This window comes from Suncus etruscus, chromosome 3, assembly GCF_024139225.1.
Source record: "Suncus etruscus isolate mSunEtr1 chromosome 3, mSunEtr1.pri.cur, whole genome shotgun sequence".
In the NCBI taxonomy this organism is placed as follows: Eukaryota; Metazoa; Chordata; class Mammalia; order Eulipotyphla; family Soricidae; genus Suncus; species Suncus etruscus.
Window position 1 is genome coordinate 145,055,986 of NC_064850.1, and position 18,613 is coordinate 145,074,598.

Here is an 18,613-nt window from a genome sequence, read left to right on the forward strand (position 1 = left end):
GAGATAGCATAGAGGTAAGGCGTTTGCCTTGCATGCAGAAGGACAGTGGTTCAAATCCCAGCATCCCATATGGTTCCCCATGCCTGCCAGGGGCGATTTCTGAGCATAGAGCCAGGAGTAACCCCTGAGTGCTGTCAGGTGTGACCCAAAAACAAAACAAAACAAAACAAAAAAGACAGAGATGAAAGGAAAGAAACTTTATATTTGGGGTAATCTCCAAAGTACTCCTAACCTGTTGCCTGCCAGTCTGCCAATACGTCAGACTGTATTGCAAACAATTACCCCTTATTTATATAGTCAAAATCATATATAGGAATGTTAAGAATCAAAATAAAAAAGAATGTTAATAAATTATATTTAAGTAAATTACCTTTATCTAACTTATTTGGAATTATGCTTAATTCTGCATAACTACTTAAAGTTTGTTTTTAAATTTAAAATAAGAAATAGTTATAGAAAAAATTATATTTCTGTCTCCATCCCATCCACAGGTTGGACATTATTTTGGGAAAATATATCAATTTCTATTTTCCTTCCAAGAACACGAGAAAGATCTGGTTGATGAAAATCTCATTGAGGAAGATGTGCAGCTGAACCCAAATAGAAAATGCGTTCAATCAGATGACAGTGGATGTGAGATTTCTCTTTAACAGGAGTTGTAATGTCTTCAAACAAATGCAGCAAGAATTTGACCAAGCCTTTCAATCATATTTCATGTCAGATGCAGACCTAGTTGAGCCTTACTTTTTCCCAGCTTTATCCAAAGAGTCTATGAAAACATTGGATCTTGTGCAAAGTTGGGACATTCTCAAATTCTTCCAGATATTTTATAATTTAACTCTCTCTACTTATCAAAACATCAGAGAAACAGTTGCTGAGACACTGCATGCAATAGAGGATTTACCAAAACAAAACAATGGCAAGTATTAAAGGTTGTCTTTACTTAGAAGACTACACTAAAATTTTGTTTAGCTTTTGAAAATTTGGAAATTTCTAGGCCATTGTATACTGTTTTTGAGTGACTTTATGAATAATTCAAGTTTCAGAGCCTCTTAGAAGCAGTTATATGCTCTGCTGAACACCTCTTCCAACATTAAGAAATGTGTGGGACTACTCTCTCTCTCTCTTTTTTTTTTTTTTTTTTTTTTTTGTTTTTGGGCCACACCCGGCAGTGCCCAGGGGTTACTCCTGGCTCTCTGCTCAGAAATAGCTCCTGGCAGGCATGGGGGACCATATGGGACACCAGGATTTGAACCAACCACCTTAGGTCCTGGATCGGCTGCTTGCAAGGCAAACGCCAGCTGTGCTATCCTCTCCGGGCCCACTACTCTCTCTTTTAAAGCAAATTTTCAAAGTTTTTTTGGGGGGGGCCACACCCATTTGACACTCAGAGGGGTTACTCCCTGGCTATGCTCTCAGAAATCGCTCCTGGCTTGGGGGGACCATATGGGACACCAGGAGATCGAACCTCAGTCCGTCTACGCTACTTGCAAGGCAGACACCTTACCTCCAGCGCCACCTCTCCAGCCCCAAATTCAAAGTTTTTGAAAAAGCAAAATATAATTAAGGTGAAACCCTGAGGAAAACCAAATTTTTTAGAAAACCATGGGGTTTCTTTAAAAGTCACGTTACGTGTTCCAATTCTTATTTTGTAAGATATCCTAGACTGCGGGGCCCGGAGAGATAGCATGGAGGTAAGGCATTGCCCTTGCATGTGTAAGGAGGGTGGTGTCGAATCCCAGCATCCATATGGTCCCCTGGAGCCATACTAGGAGCGATTTCTGAGTGTAGAGCCAGGAGTAACCCCTGAGCACTGCTAGGTGTGACCCAAAAAGACAAAAAAGAGAGAGAGAGAGAGAGAGAAATCTAGATTCACATACAATCATGTCATTTAAGGCCTTCCAGAAGCTCAGCATCACTAATATAAGTCCTTAAATCATAACATAAAAGTGCACAAAAATTCTTATTTACCCAGTAGAATAAGTAAGTAACTGCTTACTTCTAAAATGGAAAAAGGGGGGCCGGAGAGATATCATGAAGGGGTAGGGGCATTTTGCCTTGCATGCAGAAGGTCAGTGGTTCGAATCTCAGTATCCCATATGGTCTGCTGAGCCTGCCAGGAGCGATTTCTGAGCATACAGCAGAAGTAACCCCCTGAGCACTGCCGGGGGTGTAAAAGCAAAGAGAAGAAGGAAGGAAGGAAGGGAGAAGAAGGGAAGGAAGGAAGGAAGGAAGGAAGGAAGGAAGGAAGGAAGGAAGGAAGAAGGAAGGGAAGGAAGGGAGGAGGGAAGGAGGGAGGGAGGGAGGGAGGAGGGAGGAGGGGAGGAGGGAGGGAGGGAGGGAGGAGGAGGGAGGGAGGGAGGAGGAGGGAGGGAGGAAGGAGAGGAAGGAAGGAGGGAGGAAGGGAGGGAGGAAGGGAGGGAGGGAAGGGGAGGAAGAAAGAGAAAGAGGGGCCCGGAGATATAGCACAGCAGCATTTGCCTTGCAAGCAACCTATCCAGGACCAAAGGTGGTTGGTTCAAATCTCGGTGTCCCATATGGTCCCCTGTGCCTGCCAGGAGCTATTTCTGAGCAGACAGCCAGGGAGAGATAGCACAGCGGCATTTGCCTTGCAAGCAGCCTATCCAGGACCAAAGGTGGTTGGTTCAAATCCCGGTGTCCCATATGGTCCCCCGTGCCTGCCAGGAGCTATTTCTGAGCAGACAGCCAGAAGTAGCCCCTGAGCACGCCGCCGGTGTGGTCCAAAAACACAAAAAAGAAAGAAAGAAAGAAAGAAAGAAAGAAAGAAGGAAGGAAGGAAGGAAGGAAGGAAGGAAGGAAGGAAGGAAGGAAGGAAGGAAGGAAGGAAGGAAGGAAGGAAGGGAAGGAAGGAAGAAGGAAAGGAAGAGGAAGGAAGGAAGGAAGGAAAAAGAAAAAAAGGGGTGGTTAGAAGCCCCCCTTTTTGGGTTGGGGGGGGGCATACACCTCAAGGGGTTACTTCTGACCTTTGCACTCAGAAATCACTTCTAGCAGGTTTGGGAACCATATGGAATACCTGGGACCAAACCCAGGGTGGCCTAAGCAAGAGTCTTATCTCAGTACTTGCTCCAGCCCAGGGCAGCCCCAAGATTCCTTTAAAGGAATTTAAAATAGTCAAACCCAAAGAAGCAGAATGTGCGGTGGTGGTTTCAGTGGTTAGAGGGAGGGAAAGAAAGGGAGGTGTTAGCCTCAGAGTACAACGCTTCAATTATGTGAAACAAATGAATTCTGAAGATTAACTGTGCATCATAATCAACAATACTGCTTTGGAGACTTAAAAATTTGCTAAGATGGGGCTGAAAAATAGTGCAGTGAAGCCAGAGTGATAGCACAGTGGGTGAAGCATTTTTCTTGCTGTCAGCTGACTGGGATTCGATCCCTGCATCCCATATGGTCCCATCAATCTGCCAGGAGTAATTTCTGAGCACAGAACCAAGAGTAACACCTAAGTGCCACCAAGTGTGGCCCAAAATCAAACAACCAAAAAATATATATAGTTAGTACAGCTAGTAGGGTGTTTGGCTTGCATATGGCCAATCTGGGTCAATCTGGGTTTAATCCCCAGAATCCTATATGGTCAGTCCCCCAAGCTCACCAGAAGTGATCTCTGAGCATAGAGCTAGTAGTAAACCACTGCTGGGTATGGCTCAAAATCAAGCAAAAAATTGCTAAAAAGGGATAGCTCATGTTAAATATTCTTGTCAGTACTAATGATATGATAATAACAGTGATAGAGTTGATGATGCAGGATGGCACTCAGAGGTAATGGATTGGTTTATGTCATAGACATAGACTGATGATAGTTCCTTTTTTCTTTTCTTCTTATTTTTTTGTTTTGTTTTTGGTCCACACCCTGTGATGCTCAGGGGTTACTCCTGTCTATGCGCTCAGAAATCGCTCCTGGCTTGGGGGGACCATATGGGATGCTGGGGAATCTAACCGCAATCCATCCTAGGTCAGCCTCGTACAAGGCAAATGCCTACTGCTGCGCCACCACTCTGGCCCTGGTGATAGTTTCTTGACTATTTACTATTTTCGAGTTCTTCAAGTTGTATTTAGTAATTATGTACAGATTTAGGGTGGGAGTACATGTGCCACACCAGGAGCTATTTCGGACTCTATGCTCAAGAGCGACGCCTGATGGTGCCCAGGAGACCAAACACAATGCCAGGGGCTGATATTAGAAGGCAAATGCTTAACCTCCTGTACTATCTCTCTGGCCCTAAATGTACCTGGCAACATCTGAATCAGATTCTGACAACTGCCACAACATTACATAACTGGTTTCTGCAAGGAGGGGCTTACCTCGCACACTGAAACCGAAGCCAGGAAATCATGCAATATATCCTTCCTGTCCCATTGTTCCATGAGCTTTTATTACTGGAATTGCTGTTGAATTCTATTTCAGGATCTGATGGACTTTTCTTGTAAGTCAGGTGTTTGGTAGGGTATCACTAAGTATTCAAAAAAGTATCAAGTCGGGGCTGGAGAGATAGCACAGCAGTAAGGTGTTTACCTTGCATGCAGAAGGTCAGTGGTTTGAATCCCGGCATCCCATATGGTTCCCAGAGCCTGCTGGGGGCGATTTCTGAGTGTAGAGCCAGGAGTAGCCCCTGAGTGCTGCCGAGTGTGACCCAAAAACTATAACAAAAACAAAAAAGTATCAAGTCACTAAACTAAATAGAGCAATCCTGAAGTAAGATGGTTGACCTTTTAAACAAGTATCAATAATCTCAGAATAATATTCAGAATGTATTCATTAAGACAAAAAAGCCCCCCAACCTGGTCTTCCTTTTATGTTGTATGACAAATTAAGTCATATAGGTTGCTATTTATAATAGTAGGGACTCAGACACATAGAAATCTAAGCTATTTCCTGAATACAACTGCCTCCCACCTCCACTGACAAAGAATATGAGTTAATGCAGGCTCCCCCTCATTCACATACCCTAAGACCAGTTTTACTCCGAGTTGCACAGCGTTCCTTCCCTGCTCCTACACATCAGTGATAACCTAAATATCCAATATCCTTTGTAAATGCAAAACTTAAAGCAAAAATTAGCAAACAAGCAATAATAATAATAATAATAATAATAATAATAATAATAATCTGATGATCTGATGTTAAATTTCAGCGTAGTTCCCTTACCAGGCCCTAACCAGACAATACTTAGTAAAGTCAACAGAGGAATCCTCTTTTCCATCTTCTCCCAGATGGAGCACATGTGACAGGATAGCATATTTGCACTTGTTTTTTCATCCTTTCTGGGCAGGTAGTAGATGAGATGGTAGGTGAGGTAGGACAACAGGCAACAATAAGCTTGTTGCCCAATACAATCTACATTATGAGTAGACATTTTTAACTTTCCCTCTCATGTTTAGCAAAAAAAAAAAAAATAGTTTAACAAAGATATGTATTCTCATCCTCTGAATTCATGACTGGGTATTTCATATGGCAAAGAGGAAGTAAAGTTGCAAATGTAATTAAGGTTACTAAACAACTGGCCTTAAAAAAAATAGGAATTTGGGGCCAGAGAGATAGTACAGCAGTAGGGCATTTGCCTTGCAACAGCCAACCCAGGACGGAACTGGGTTTGATTCCCAGCATCCCATATGGTCCCCCAAGCCTGCCAGGAGCGATTTCTGAGCATAGAGCTAGGAGTAACTCCTGAGTGCCACTGGGTGTGGCCCCCAAACCAAAAATAAATAAAGCACATCTTGGTTTACTATTTTCCCAAAAAAGACTATTACTAAGTGTCTCATAAGAGATCCGAGTCATTTAAAAAACTTCTTTAAGGGGCCAGGCGGTGGCACTAGATGTAAGGTGTCTGCCTTGCCAGCGTTAGCATAGGATGGACAGCGGTTTGATCCCCTGGTGTCCCATATGGTCCCCCAAGCTAGGAGCGACTTCTGAGCGCATAGCCAGGAGTAACCCCTGAGCGTCACCGGGTGTGGCCCAAAAACCAAAAAAAAAAAAAAAAAAAAAAAATTTAAAAAACTTCTTTAAGGAAAAAAAATCTGGGGCCGAAGAGATGGTATGGAGGTAAGGTAAGTCTTTCATACAGAAGGTCGGTGGTTCGAATCCCAGCATCCCATATGGTCCACTGAGCCTGCCAGGAGCCATTTCTGAGCAAAGAGCCAGGAGTAATCCCTGGTGTGGTCCAAAAGCCAAAAAAAAAAAAAAAAAAAAGGAAAAAAAGAAAGAAAATTTTGTTTAACATGACTTCATTGACTATAATTTCATTTTAGTCTCCATGTGGAATATATTATTTCCTATGCTAGCTTTTTCTAAATATCAATTCCTGAATCTTCCCAGAAAAAATTGAAGAACTTTAGCGATTAAACAGTTTTCTTGGCCTGATAAATCCTTGGAAAAAGTAAAAGAGATTAGTAAAACTGTGTAATGAAGGGAACAGAAAGATAGTATAGCAGGTAGGATGCTTGTTTTGCAGAGTTCTATCCCTGTCATCACATATGGTCTACGAAGCCCCTGCCAAGAATGATTCCTGAATGCAGAGCCAGGAGTAAGCCCTAAGCTTGGCAGGGGTGGTGTAGAAAACAGATAAACAAAAAAACCATGTGGTATAGTGCTGGGAGATCTGGGTTCTAATCTTGCCCTAAACAGTGTTTGGTGGCCCCAATTCTCTCCTGGGGGAAAACAGGCAGGTGAGGAAGCAGATGATTTATATTAGAAATGTTGCCAGAAGTAATTGCCTTGAAGAGTCCTGACGTTCCAACATGGTGTGATTAAAACGTGGGTCACTGCCACAGGATGAAGATGGGAAATTGGTGTCATGTGGGGCTGGAACTTGCCACCCCTGAGCTATATATAATGTTTATATACCTACCTGATATTATTCCATATGCCAGGAATAAGACTATGATTATCATACAACTCTGACTTTTGATATGTTAACTCCTAGTTTAATTTATTCGATTGGCACTAAGTCCATAGTGGTAGTACAGCAAGTAGGGCACTTGACTTGCATGCAGCCAACTCAAGTTCAATCCCTGGCACCTCATATGGTCCTCCAAGCACTGCCAAGAGTAATAACTGGGTACAAATGCCAAAAGTAAACCCTGAGCATCTCTGGATGTGACTCAAAAAACAAAAAAAGATTTTTAATAAAACATATTTAAAACTAATCAAATATCCCTCTGCTACTTAATCAAATCTCTGTCCCAAAATATATTTAAAATATGTTAACTGAGGGAGGGAATAAAATATGTTAACCATTCTGGGAGATAATACTAATAATGATTAGTAATAACTATAGTAATGAGATGGCTGAATTTCCCCAAATATGCAGTTTTATAGATGTCAATTGGTCCTGGAAAATGGTTGCACCAATATGCACTCCTATGATTGAACACAGACAATAGATGTTGAAAGCACAGACAAGCAAACAAAATAACATTATATGCATTCCTTTAAAGTCAGACCCTTCAGGAGCATTGAAAGGAAATAAAAAATGCTCAGCACGCCTGTAGTCCCAGCTCCTCGGGAGGCTGAGGCCGGAGGATCGCTTGAATCCAGGAGTTCTGGGCTGCAGTGTGCTATGCCGACAGGGTGTCCTCACTAAGTTGGGCATCAATATGGTGACCCCTCCGGGAGTGGGGGACCATCAGTAGTGGGATCGCGCCTGTGAATAGCCACTGCACTCCAGCCTGGGCAACATAGCGAGATCCGAGCTCTTAAAAGAAAAAAATTAAGAAAAATAATGAAAGAAAAAAAAAAGCTCAGATCTAAATACCCAAGCCAAAGTCAGGGACAGTAGAATCAAGAGAACCAAACTCTAACACAAAATGGTCCTGTTACACTAGTAGTCCAGGGACTAAGGGTGAAGGTATGGGATGCATGCTGGGAACTATGGAGGAAGGAGGTCAACACAGGTGGTGGGAATGGCCCTAATTCACCGTCACTATGTGCCTGAAAAACAACTTTGAAAGACTTGTAAGTCACATTCGTCTCAAAAAATATTGTTAAAAATTTTTTTATTCATAGGTTTTTGATTTTGGGGTCACACCCGGCATTGCTCAGAGGTTACTCCTGGCTCCACGCTCGGAAATCCCTCCTGGCAGGCTCGGGGAACCATATGGGATGCAGGGATTCGAACCAATGACCTTCTGTATGCTAGGCAAACGCCTTACCTCCATGCTATCTCTCTGGCCCCGAAAACTTTTCTTTCTTTCTTCTTCTTCTTCTTCTTCTTCTTCTTCTTCTTCTTCTTCTTCTTCTTCTTCTTCTTCTTCTTCTTCTTCTTCTTCTTCTTCTTCTTCTTCCTTCTTCTTCTTTCTTCTTCTTCTTCTTTCTTCTTCTTCTTCTTCTTCTTCTTCTTCTTCTTCTCTTCTTCTTCTTCTTCTTCTTCTTCTTCTTCTTCTTCTTCTTCTTCTTCTTCTTCTTCTTCTTCTTCTTCTTCTTCTTCTTCTTCTTCTTCTTCTTCTTCTTCTTCTTCTTCTTCTTCTTCTTCTTCTTCTTCTTTTTGTTTGGTTTTTGGGCCACACCCTGCTTTGCTCAGGGGTTACTCCTGGCTATCTGCTCCGAAATAGCTCCTGGCAGGCACGGGGGACCATATGGGATGCTGGGATTCGAACCAAACACCTTAGGTCCTGGGTCGGCTGATTGCAAGGCAAGTGCCGCTGTGCTATCTCTTCGGCCCCTCAAAAATATTTTTTAAAAAAGGAAAAAAAGGGCCCGGAGAGATAGCACAGTGGCGTTTGCCTTGCAAGCAGCCGATCCAGGACCAAAGGTGGTTGGTTTGAATCCCGGTGTCCCATATGGTCCCCCGTGCCTGCCAGGAGCTATTTCTGAGCAGACAACCAGGAGTAACCCCTAAGCACTGCCGGGTGTGGCCCCCCCCCCCAAAAAAAAAGGAAAAAAAGGGGGGGCAGAGAGGTGGCGCTAGAGGTAAGGTGTCAGCCTTGCAAGCGCTAGCCAAGGAAGGGCGGCGGTCCCATATGGTCCCCCCAAGCCAGGGGTAATTTCTGAGCGCTTAGCCAGGACTAACCCCTGAGCATCAAACAGGTGTGCCCCCACAAAAAATAAAAATAAAAATAAAATAAAAAAACGAAAGAAAAAAAAAATTTTTTTTTGGTTTTTGGGCCACACCCAGCATTGCTCAGGGGTTACTCCTGGCTGTCTGCTCAGAAATAGCTCCTGGCAGGCACGGGGGACCATATGGGACACCGGGATTCGAACCAACCACCTTTGGTCCTGGATCAGCTGCTTGCAAGGCAAACACCGCTGTGCTATCTCTCCGGGCCCAGGAAAGAAAATTTTAAAAAATGTAAAAATTAAAGTGAGACCATCGTAGCATGAATGTGTAACTGCAGATTTTGTTATTTGCAGATTCTGACGATCAAAACCTAAATTCAAGGAGTTGGTCAGTGTCTGAGAAAGAACTTTGTGGGCAGCTTAGCCTGAATGTGTCAGAATGTTTACAGTTTCACAAAAGATGCGCAAAATGTCAGAATTACCTATGTAAAGGTAAATAATTATTATTTTCTTATCATTACTATAGTATTCTGGTTAATTTTCAGAATTTCTTTTTTTATAAAGATTATGGGTCCATTTTTATATTTATTTCTGTGCGGTGGTTTATAAACTTGGGGTTTTGATTTGGTTTGGTTTTTGGTTTTTGAATCGGTCACACCCGGCAGTGCTCAGGGGTTACTCCTTGCTCTGTGCTCAGAAATCGCTCCTGGAAGACACAGGGACCATATGGGATGCAGAGATTTGAACCACAGTCTGTCCTGAATCAGTTGCATGCAAGGCACCTTACCGCTGTGCTATCGCTCCGGCTCTATAAACTTGGTTTTGTTTTTTTTGTTTTTTTTTTGGGTTTTTTTTTTTTTTTTTTTTTTTTGGTTTTTGGGCCACACCCTGCGGTGCTCAGGGGTTACTCCTGGCTGTCTGCTCAGAAATAGCTCCTGGCAGGCACGGGGGACCATATGGGACACCGGGATTCGAACCAATCACCTTTGGTCCTGGATTGGCTGCTTGCAAGGCAAACGCCACTGTGCTATCTCTCCGGGCCCTATAAACTTGTTTTTATTGGTTTTAATTGTCATAAAACATTTTATTAAAGCATATAATGATTTAATATTTATTTAGAATACTAAATAATAACCACAAATAAAGCTAGTCAATATGTATCACTGTTAGTGATAGCTATTGACAATATGTAGATAGAGATATTGACTAATATTTTAATATTCTTTATAAATGTTACTCTTTTTATCTAAAAACTTTTAAGATTTTAGCAACTTACAAATATTCAATGTCATATTAACTCTATGTTTTGCTTTATATTTAAACTTATAATTAGATGTTTGTGCCTTTTTATTATTTCCACACACTTCATACACTCCCACCCCCCATCTCTGAGTACCACCCATCTAATTTGAGTTCTTATTATTTGTCTGTTTATTTAGTTTGTGTGGAGGCCACACCTGACTTACTGCTATCTTAGTGGGCAGGGATTACTCCTTGTAGTAGTGCTCAAAAGAACATATGAGGTATAGAGGATTGAACCAGATAGACTACAGTGGGTAAAGCAATTGCTTTGCCTGCAGCCAATTCAGGTTCACTCCATATGGTTCCCTGAATATGGTTCCATAATCACACTCCTTATGGTTCCCTGAATATATATGTATGTTATATATATTTGTATTCTGTATTAGAATTCAGAAGGGTCTGGGGCCGTAGAGATAGCATGGAGGTAAGGCATTTGCCTTTCATGCAGAAGGACGGTGGTTCGAATCTTGGGATCCCATATGGTCCCCCACAGCTGCCAGGAGTGATTTCTGAGAGTAGAGCCAGGAGTAACCCCTGAGCACTGCCGGGTGTGACCCAAAAACAAAAACAAAAAGAATTCAGAAGGGTCAAATACAAAATTATTTAGTGTTCCAGCCTTTTTGTTTCATTTTGTTTTGTTTTTTGGGGTCACACCCAGCGGCGCTCAGGGGTTCCTCCTGGCTCTACGCTCAGAAATCGCTCTTGGCAAGCTCAGGGGACCATATAGAATATTGGGATTCGAACCACTGTCCTTCTGCATGCAAGGCAAATGCCTTACCTTCATGCTATCTCTCTGGCCCCTTATCCAGCCTTTCTGAACTCTTTATTCACTTTAAGGTGCACGTTTTTTAGTACTTTGCATAGACAAGAACATGTCTTCTATGAATAGAAACTATTCTGTTTTGTATAATTCTTCCCTATTTTTTTCTAGGAAACTTTTTTCCTGCAGCACACCCTGAAGGTATCAGTGGGTGTCTCTTAAAGAATTCTTGGTGTAGAAGTACCTGAGTAGGTCACCTCTTTTATTTTCACCCTAGTTTGAGATGGTTTTGAAGAGATCCAGAGATTAAATGCTGAGTTGTTTCTTGGAATACTAATAACAGCCATTTCAGGAATTTTGGTTTTAAGGGAAAAGTAGCGAAGTGGCACATTAACCATTTTTATTCATGTTTAGCTTAATATTTGTACATTATTTATGATTGTTTTTAACCTTTTGTACAGCCCCATCTTTGAGACTGATCTCATGGGTTTAGGTAGTAATGGTGGATCTGGTCAGGGCATTGAGAAGTCAGTATGTTCAAGTGTTTTAGCCACTAATGAAATCATGCAGGAAAACCTAATTTCCCTTTTTTGGTTTGCTTATGGACCACACCCAGTTAATGTGTAGGTATCACTCCTGGAGGTGTTTAGAGGACAATATGAGAGCCAGGAATTAAACTGGGGTAAAATGGGTATAAGGCAAGTAGCTTAACCCCCTATTTTATCTCTCCACCCACTAATTTTTATTTTAAATTTGGGGCTTGGGAATTGTTCCAGCTTTGCTGTAGAACTTTACTTCATGGAGTGTGGAAATTTACACTCTGGGGACCACTTGGAAGAGGTTGTATTTAGTCAAACTTGAGTTTATGCAATGACTGGCAAAAGTTTTGACCATTTGTAACAGCTTATGTCAAATTAAAAGGCTTCAACACAGTGAAAGAAACTACCATAAAAACAATAATAGAAGATATTTTCACATCATACATCTGACAAGAGATTTTATCCAAAGAATAAAAAGAATTCACACAATTCCACAACGACCACCAAAAAATATCTCCAAAACCCAAGTAACCCAATTTAAAAATTGGCAAAAAAAAAAAAAAACTGAAATGTGTTTCCAAAGAAAATATACAGCTGTCTCACAGACACATGAACAAATGCTTTCCATCACTTATTAGGTAAATATGAAACAAACCACAGTGCAATATCATTTCACACTAGAGAGAATTACCTACATTTAATAAATTGGAAACAGTAAGTTTTAGTGAGGATGTGGAAAAAAAAACTTAGGTGCACTCACTATTAGTGGGATTTCCAATGGTGTGCCTCCATTAGAAAATTGTAAGGAGATTTCTTTGTTTTTTGTTTGGGGGCCATACCTGGCAACACAAGGGGTCACTCCTGGCTCTGCACCCAGAGATCGCACCTGGAAGGTTCTGGGACCATATGGGATGCCAGGGATTGAACCTGGGTCCGTCCTGGATCGTCTACGTGCAAAGCAAACACCTTTCTGCTGTGCTATCACTTCGACACCAGCGATTTCTTATAAAACATAAAAACAGAGCTGGGGAGGTAATCCAAGATCTGGAACACATACATTGCAAGCAGATAGTTTAAACTCAATCCTCAGCACCAAAATGCCCCCAGAGCTCTCTGAAAATGACCTCCAAATACAGTACAGAACAGGGAGTAGCTTCAGGCACTGCCAAATGTGGCCAAAAAAAAAAAAAAAAAGGTGAAAAAATGTGAAAACTAAATAAATAGAGACACCTTATGATCAGTAATACCTCTCCCAGGGATTTATCTGGAAGATACTAAAACTTAATTGTATTTTTTGTTTGTTTGTTTTGGGGCCACACCCAGCAGTAATCCTGGCTCTATACTCTGAAATCACTCCTGGCAGGGCTACGGGAACCATTTGGGATACCTGGATCAACAAGATAAATACCCTACCTGCTGTACTATCTCTCCTGCCCCTAAAACCTAATTTTAAAGGATGTTCAGAGCATTATTCTCTATAGTCAAAACTTGGACGCAACCTAACTGCTCATCCTTAGATGACTCAATTAAAAAGTTGTGATACAGTATTAAAATAGAATACTAGGGGCCCGAGTGATAGCACAGACGTAGGGCATTTGCCTTACATGCCGCCAATCTCGGAACTGACAGGCTTCAATTCCTGGCATCCCATATGACTGGTCCCCCGAGCCTACCAGGAGTGATTTCTAAGTGCAGATCCAGGTAAAACCCCTGAGCACCACTGGATATGGCCTAAAAATCAATAAACAAATAAATAGAATACTAATCTGCCACCAAAAAAGATGAGATAGTACCCAGTGGCTTTATTTGTGACCAAAAAAATTGGATGTATCTAGAGGTGTTTATGCTAAATGACATAAGATAGTGAAGGTTAACAGCCTGTCTTTGCTCATATGTGAAATATGAAAAACAAAAGCAAACAAACTGCAAAAATAATAACAAATTTAACCCCTAGGCTTTGTAAAATGATGTTTCCAGAGGGAACTAAAGGTCCCAGAGAGAAAGGGGAGAGTCACGTGGGATAAGTGGGATGCTTGAGTAGAGCAGTCATGGTGACAACCACACAGATAGAAATATGAAACTAGGGCCCGGAGAGATAGCACAGCGGCGTTTGCCTTGCAAGCAGCCAATCCAGGACCAAAGGTGGTTGGTTCGAATCCCGGTGTCCCATATGGTCCCCCGTGCCTGCCAGGAGCTATTTCTGAGCAGACAGCCAGGAGTAACCCCTGAGCACTGCCGGGTGTGACCCAAAAACCAAAAAAAAAAAAAAAAAAAAAAAAAAAAAAGAAATATGAAACTAGGGGCCGGGAAGGTGGCGCTAGAGGTAAGGTGTCTGCCTTACAAGCGCTAGCCAAGGAACAGACCGCGGTTCGATCCCCCGGCGTCCCATATGGTCCCCCCAAGCCAGGGGCGATTTCTAAGCACATAGCCAGGAGTAACCCCTGAGCGTCAAACAGGTGTGGCCCAAAAACAAAACAAAAAAAAAGAAATATTAAACTAAATCCCTAAAACTTCATCATATTATAGCCCCTGATCAATCATTCAAGAAAATGATGATCAAACTATATTATAATATTTCTTTTATCTTTTTTGTTTGTTTTTTTATGTTATAATATTTTGTTTTTAATTATCTTTTATTTTTTTCAACAATGAATGACTCAGTAGTAAAGCATATGCAACTCTGAAGTTCTAAATGAAAATATTGAAAAAATATTCCTATGTCCTTTCAAATTTCCCCTGATTAGCTGGGATTCTCTTAGTTTCCAGTGTCTTCTCAAATTATTTTTCAAATACTTGTAAACTATTACAATATTGAAAATAATATTTCTATGTAGGTATTCTTTTGAACATATCAGAACAATTCCTGGAAAAGAATGAGGAATAGGGAATTCTTACCATATATCTGCCCATATGTCAGAAAGAACAATAAACTAATTCTTAAGGCGTGGGGCAGTCCCCAGGCTGGTGAGTTTCCTTATCTTTTTGGTGAAGGACTTATTTTTTTTTAGGTAAAATCAAAACAGTTTAGAATCTGTGGTCTTTTCATTTGTTCTGTTTTGTGGTCACACCTAATTGTACTCAGTGTTTATTCCTGGCATTGTGTTAAAAATTGCTTCTGGCTCTATGCTCAGGTATTATTCCTGACAGAGCTCAGGAGATATGTAACACCAGGGATCGAACTCGAGTCAGCAGCTACTTGCAGTGCAAGCACCTGACCTACTATCATTATCTCTCAGGACCTGAGTGTGTGATCTTTTCTCATAGCTGTCTCTTATGATCCCAAATGCCCTACCAAACACTTCCAGTCTACAGACAATATTTACATAAATCAAACTGTTCACAAGCACAGCTATGTACATCCCAGTAACCTTGTCTCAATTTACAGGACTGTTTCTGTAATATTAACAAAGAGTTGAAGTATCTTAGTGGCTTGTGAGTACAAAGGATTATTTCTTACTCTCCCACTTGTCAGTTATAGTTGCGTAGAGGCTCTGCTACATATTTCACAATCACAGAGATTCTACCATATGGTGGAAACTAGTTAGCTTCACAGTTAGTGGGGAGGGAGTATGATATATCCCAAACATTCTGAAAGGCTTCCTACAGAACTGAGATATCACTTTGAAGATAGCAGTTCTTGGTTTCAAGATGACAGAGAACTGCACTTTCCCCATTAATTCTGAAGTAGGAGAATTGGAGTATCAACGCTTTGCCCCAAAGGAAGAAAAGAAGGGGAAAGGATGTAAAAAAGGAACATATATTTGTTATGTATTGCCAGCCCTGTGAACAGGACCGTTTTAGGGTTATTTTATCAGGTCCATTTTACCTACTTACAAACTTCTTAAGGGTTCAAAAGTTTAAAATGTAAAATTTTAGGGGGGCCGGAGAGATAGCATGGAGGTAAGACGTTTGCCTTGCATGCAGAAGGACAGCAATTTGAATCCCGGCATCCCATCTGGTCCCCCAAACCTGCCAGGAGCGATTTCTGAGCATAGAGCCAGGAGTAACCCTTGAGCACTGCCAGGTGTGGCCCCAAAAAAACCAAAAATAAAATAAAATAAAAATTTTAGGGATAAGCTCACATCACTCAACTCCAATTTCATAAAAATCGTTTCTCTATTGTGTTACTTTCTTCTTTGCTAGAGTGCCCTGATATCTCTGAACTGCACACAAAAGTACACGAAGCACTTAAATTGGTCAACATATCCCACCAGCAATATGCCCAAATTCTCCAGGTGACCCAGTATCATCTGGACAATACTGTGAACCTCATGACGAGGATGGGACAACACTTTGGCTGGGTGACTGAACTGGTGAATCAGACCTTAGGAACTGAGAACATCTTCAGTTTGATAAAGGTAATGGAGAGACCCAAGGATGAAGATAGAGATTACATATTTATACATTGATTTTCTGATAATTTATTTATTAATTGTACATGAATTTAAAAATCCAGATTTTCAAAGAGGCAGAGAATATTCACCATTCCATTACGATTGAATTTAATGTGGTGTCATAAGTGATTAGCCTAAGATACAAAATGAAAACTATATTATATAACTCTCGATTTGGTTCGTTGTTGTTGTTTTTGTTGGTTTTGATTTCTTGAGCTGCACAAAGTGGTGCTCAGGGGCACTTCTAGATTGGTGCTTGGGGGCTGAGAGATAGCACAGTGGCAAAGCATTTGCAGCCCACCAGAGAGGGACCAGCATTCCACATGGTCCCCCAGCCTGCCAGGCGTGATTTCTGAGTACAGAGCCAGGAATAGCCGCTGAGAGCTGCTGGAGGTGGTCCAAAACCCAATCAATAAAGTTTTTTTTGTTTGTTTGTTTTTGTTTTTTAAAAAGATGTGTCTCCTAGAAATTATTGGGAGTATTTGCAATGCTAGGGTTCAAACTCAGGTGTCCTCTATGCAAGCATTTTTCTCCTTCCTTCCTTCCCTCCTCCCTCCTTCTTTCACTCCTTCCCACCCTCCTCCTTCCTTCCCTCCTTCCCCCTCTTTCCCTCCCTTCCTTACCTTCTTCTTTCCCTCCTTCCTTCCCTCCTTTCCCTCCCTCCTTCCCTCCTCCCTTCCTTCCCTTACTCCCCTCCCTCTTCCATCCCTCCTTCCTTCCCTCCTCCCTTCCCTCCTCCCTCCTTCCCTCCCTCCTTTCTCCCTTCCTTTCTTCTCTTTCTTCCCTCCCTCCTTCCCTTCTTCCTTCCTTCCCTCATTCCCTTCCTTCCCTCTCTTTCCTCCTTTCTTCCCTCCCTCCCTCCTTTCTTTCTTCCTTCCTGAACCACTTTGCTGAAATGCCAATAAAAGTCATATTTCTGAAAGCATCTCTTATTCCAGTGTATAAAGCAAAGTGCAAACCCTTAAAAACAGCAAACACTCAAGAGGAGTCTTGTTTAAAAAAAAAAAAATTCTGGAAGGTGAAAAAGGCAATACTTCTTGGGCTATAGTTATTTGGATTTTATTTAACTGTACCCCCAAAAATGTTTATATGTTTCATAGGTATTAAAGTTACCAAAAAGAAAAATTGTTTTATCTATTCCTTTATAGAGTAGAATTAAGAGACCAGAGAAATAGTATATGGAGTGAGATATTTACCTTATATGTAGCCAATCCCAACACCCCAGATGGTCCAATGAGCCTTGCCAGGAATGATACCAGAGCACAGATCTAGGAGTAAACCCTGCAACAGCTAAAAAAAAAAAACCTACTACCCCCACAAAAAAAAGAAAAAATAGAATTAAGAAATTATTCATTTCATCTTCCTAATATGTTGCCCTTCTTTTTAGGGGGGAGGGGGTTCTTTTTGAGTGCAGTGCTTAGGGGTTACTTCTGGCTCTGCACTCAGAAATCACTCCTGGCAGGCTCAGGGGGACCATTTGGGATGCCAGGGATTGAATTTGGGTCCCCTGCGTGCAAAGCAAATGTCCTATCACTCTATTATCACTCTGGCCCTACCTTTCCTTTTATTTTTTTAAAAGGGGGTTTATTAAATAATTTAAAAATAGTACTTTTTTGTTGTTTTGTTTTGTTTTGTTTTGTTTTGTTTTCTGGGCCACACAGGCGGTGCTCAGGGACTGCTCCTGGCTCTTGCTCAAAAATCACTCCTGGCAAGCTTGTGGGACTATATGGAATGCTGGAGATCAAACCCAGGCTGGCCAGTGCAAGGGAAAGGACCTACCCACTGTTCTATTGCTCTGACCCCAGTCCATTTTTTTTTCTTGTTTTTATTGGGGGGAGGAGACCACACCCAGAAGTGCTCAGAAGTTATCAGGGATTATTCATCCCATTTCTCTGCTGAGAGTCCAATGAAAACTGCATGTTTTGCATCCTATGTGGAGCATCTTGTCAAGCAGAGTTGTTAGTGTCTCCGTGATATACAGCCTGCCTTATGGGCATGTAACAAGAGCAAGAAGTCAGTTTTGGGTACTGAAATCACTTGAATGTTCAGGCTAATTTGCTAGCAAATTTGCACAATCTAGCCTATACTACTATGATTTTAAATTAAACTTGCATGTGCCTTGGAATTTAGCTATCTTATACTCCATAATCCTTCCTCTTAGGTACCACCAGCTACTCAGGAAGAAGACTTTTCCAATCAAGATGAAATGATATACTTAAACATTCTGCCTCTCTTTAATTTAACACTACAGATCCCTCTTGAAGAAAATGCTGAAAATTCTAACTTCATTAGTTATCTAATAACAAAAGTTCTACAGTATTTTGAAGAACATTTTTAAAGCTTAGCAGAAAACCTGATTGGTAGCATTTTTCTGGTAAGATAGTAAGTTACTCATAGAAGGAAAAAACAACAAAGCAGATTTTAAAATATTTGAAAAACAAAACTGTTCAACTGCATTAATAATTGAAGACCTGGAAATAAAATGAAATAAATCTTTTTTTCTTTTTTTTTGAGATAAATCTTTTTTAAGAAATGCAAAATACTGTTAGTTATCTAATAAAATCATCTGAGAGAATATGCACAGTTTTCACTTTTTATGAAAACC

At 41.2% G+C, this 18,613-nt stretch overlaps 1 protein-coding gene across 1 annotated transcript in view; it reads left to right on the top strand.

Annotated features, from left to right (window-relative positions):
- Positions 1–18,346, top strand: part of CLUL1 (clusterin like 1) — a 29,551-nt gene extending 11,205 nt beyond the window's left edge. The window contains 5 exon segments of the mRNA XM_049770095.1: positions 492–593; positions 595–919; positions 9,368–9,505; positions 15,758–15,972; positions 18,170–18,346. Of these exon segments, the coding sequence (XP_049626052.1) occupies positions 492–593; positions 595–919; positions 9,368–9,505; positions 15,758–15,972; positions 18,170–18,346 (957 nt within the window).
- The last annotated feature ends 267 nt before the right edge of the window (positions 18,347–18,613 follow it).